We start from the raw sequence: 1,776 nt of genomic DNA on the forward strand, positions 1-1,776 counted from the left end.
TTCAATTCTCTACAAAAAGGGTCCTATGCATAATTTTCGAGAAACCATATTTAACAAGATATTTCTTAAAAGCTATCTATATGATATACCTTCTATTCTATTAACTTTCCTCCAATCTCTGCAGACCTAGCCCACGGTAGACTCCCTCGCACAAGCTTCTCCTGGTCACCATATTTTTATCTTTACAGTTCGCTTAGAAAACACAGTGAAACCTACTTCAGCATCCAAGCTAAAGTTGCACCAGGGTACGTACAAGACGCACACTGTTTACTAACAGACATTGCATGCACTCGGTGTATCTCTGGGTCGCCTAAACTGCTACGCTTGGTCGTTGCCACTTCCCCTGCGAGTCCAGTGACAGTTTTTCCAAAATCCAGACGGCGATGGCGCGACTCAAGGTTGCCATAATCGGCCAGAGCCCCTTCGCAGCTGAGGTTTACAAGCTCCTCAGGCAGAATGGACACGAGATCACAGGAGTCTTCACCATCCCTGACAAGGGAAATAGGGAGGATCCTTTGGGTCAGTTCTGTAACTTTTAAAAAAAGAAACGTCATCCTTAAATATTAATAATTTACAAACAGTAACCTTAGGTACAAGCCAAGAGCTTGTTATATAAGATTGAAAGTGTTTTACGAATTAAAATAATTAAGGAACATTAAATGCATTCGGTCAGGAATGAGATATTGTTTAATGTTCGATACAGCCGTGACAGCGAAGGCAGACGACACCCCAGTGTTCAAGGTGAAGTCCTGGAGGAGCAAAGGTGTGACTCTGCCGGAAGTGCTGGCGCTGTACAAGAGTATAGAGGTAGATTTGAACGTTCTTCCGTTCTGCAGCCAGTTCATTCCCATGGAGGTGATCAATCATCCCCGTCACAAGAGCATATGCTACCATCCGTCTCTGCTGCCAAGGCACCGCGGGGCAAGCGCCATAAGCTGGTCAGTTACGTCAGAATTAACATAATTACGTGTGGTGTGATACGGTGGAACGCGATACAACGGAAAGAGAGTAGAGTTATCGGAGAGTGGCGATGACTGGGGTTAATCAATCGGACACCGCGGCGTCTTATGACTCGGGAACCGGTTTTAGTTCGAGTGTCGTTGGAGTATTGTTTGAAAATATTATTGAATAGTAATTTCTGGGTAAATTCTGCGTAGCTCTTGAGTAATTTCAATTCTTGAGTGATTCCTGTCTATTTCTATTCTTGGATAATTTCAATTTTTTAATGGTAATTCTTGAGCTATTAGGATTCTTAGATAACAAATATTGGGTAATTTCAATTCTTTAATAATTTCACTTCTTGAATAGCAATTCTTGAATAATCGAATTCTCGACTATTTTCAATTCTCGAATAATTGAATTCTTGAATAATTGAATTCTCGACGATTTCCAATTCTCAAATAATTGAATTCTTGAATAATTGAATTCTCGACAATTTCCAATTCTCGAATAATTGAATTCTTGAATAATTGAATTCTCGACAATTTCCAATTCTCAAATAATTGAATTCTTGAATAATTGAATTCTCGACAATTTCCAATTCTCGAATAATTGAATTCTTGAATAATTTAATTCTCGACAATTTCCAATTCTCGACTATTTTCAATTCTCGAATAATTGAATTTTCGACTGTTTTCAATTCTTGAATAATTGAATTCTCGACTTTTTTCAGTTCTTGAATAATTGAGTTCTTGACTATTTTCAATTCTTGAATAATTGAATTCTCGACTATTTTCAATTCTTGAATAGTAATTCGTGAGTATTTTCAATTCTTGA

The 1,776-nt window shown here is 38.1% G+C and overlaps 1 protein-coding gene and 1 long non-coding RNA gene across 2 annotated transcripts in view; one reads left to right on the forward strand and one right to left on the reverse strand.

Moving 5' to 3' along the window:
• Positions 1–231, reverse strand: part of LOC128896906 (uncharacterized) — a 1,339-nt gene extending 1,108 nt beyond the window's left edge. Inside the window, exon 1 of the long non-coding RNA XR_008462162.1 lies at positions 90–231. This is a non-coding gene — a long non-coding RNA (uncharacterized LOC128896906). The remainder of the gene's footprint in view (positions 1–89) is intronic.
• The window catches only part of LOC128896872 (cytosolic 10-formyltetrahydrofolate dehydrogenase), an 8,460-nt gene that overhangs the window by 1,622 nt on the left and 5,062 nt on the right, over positions 1–1,776 (forward strand). The window contains exons 2-3 of the mRNA XM_054160417.1: positions 189–519; positions 704–938. Of these exons, the coding sequence (XP_054016392.1) occupies positions 384–519; positions 704–938 (371 nt within the window). The 5' untranslated portion in view covers positions 189–383. The remainder of the gene's footprint in view (positions 1–188; positions 520–703; positions 939–1,776) is intronic.

This window comes from Hylaeus anthracinus, unplaced genomic scaffold (assembly GCF_026225885.1).
Source record: "Hylaeus anthracinus isolate JK02 unplaced genomic scaffold, UHH_iyHylAnth1.0_haploid 11978, whole genome shotgun sequence".
In the NCBI taxonomy this organism is placed as follows: domain Eukaryota; kingdom Metazoa; phylum Arthropoda; class Insecta; order Hymenoptera; family Colletidae; genus Hylaeus; species Hylaeus anthracinus.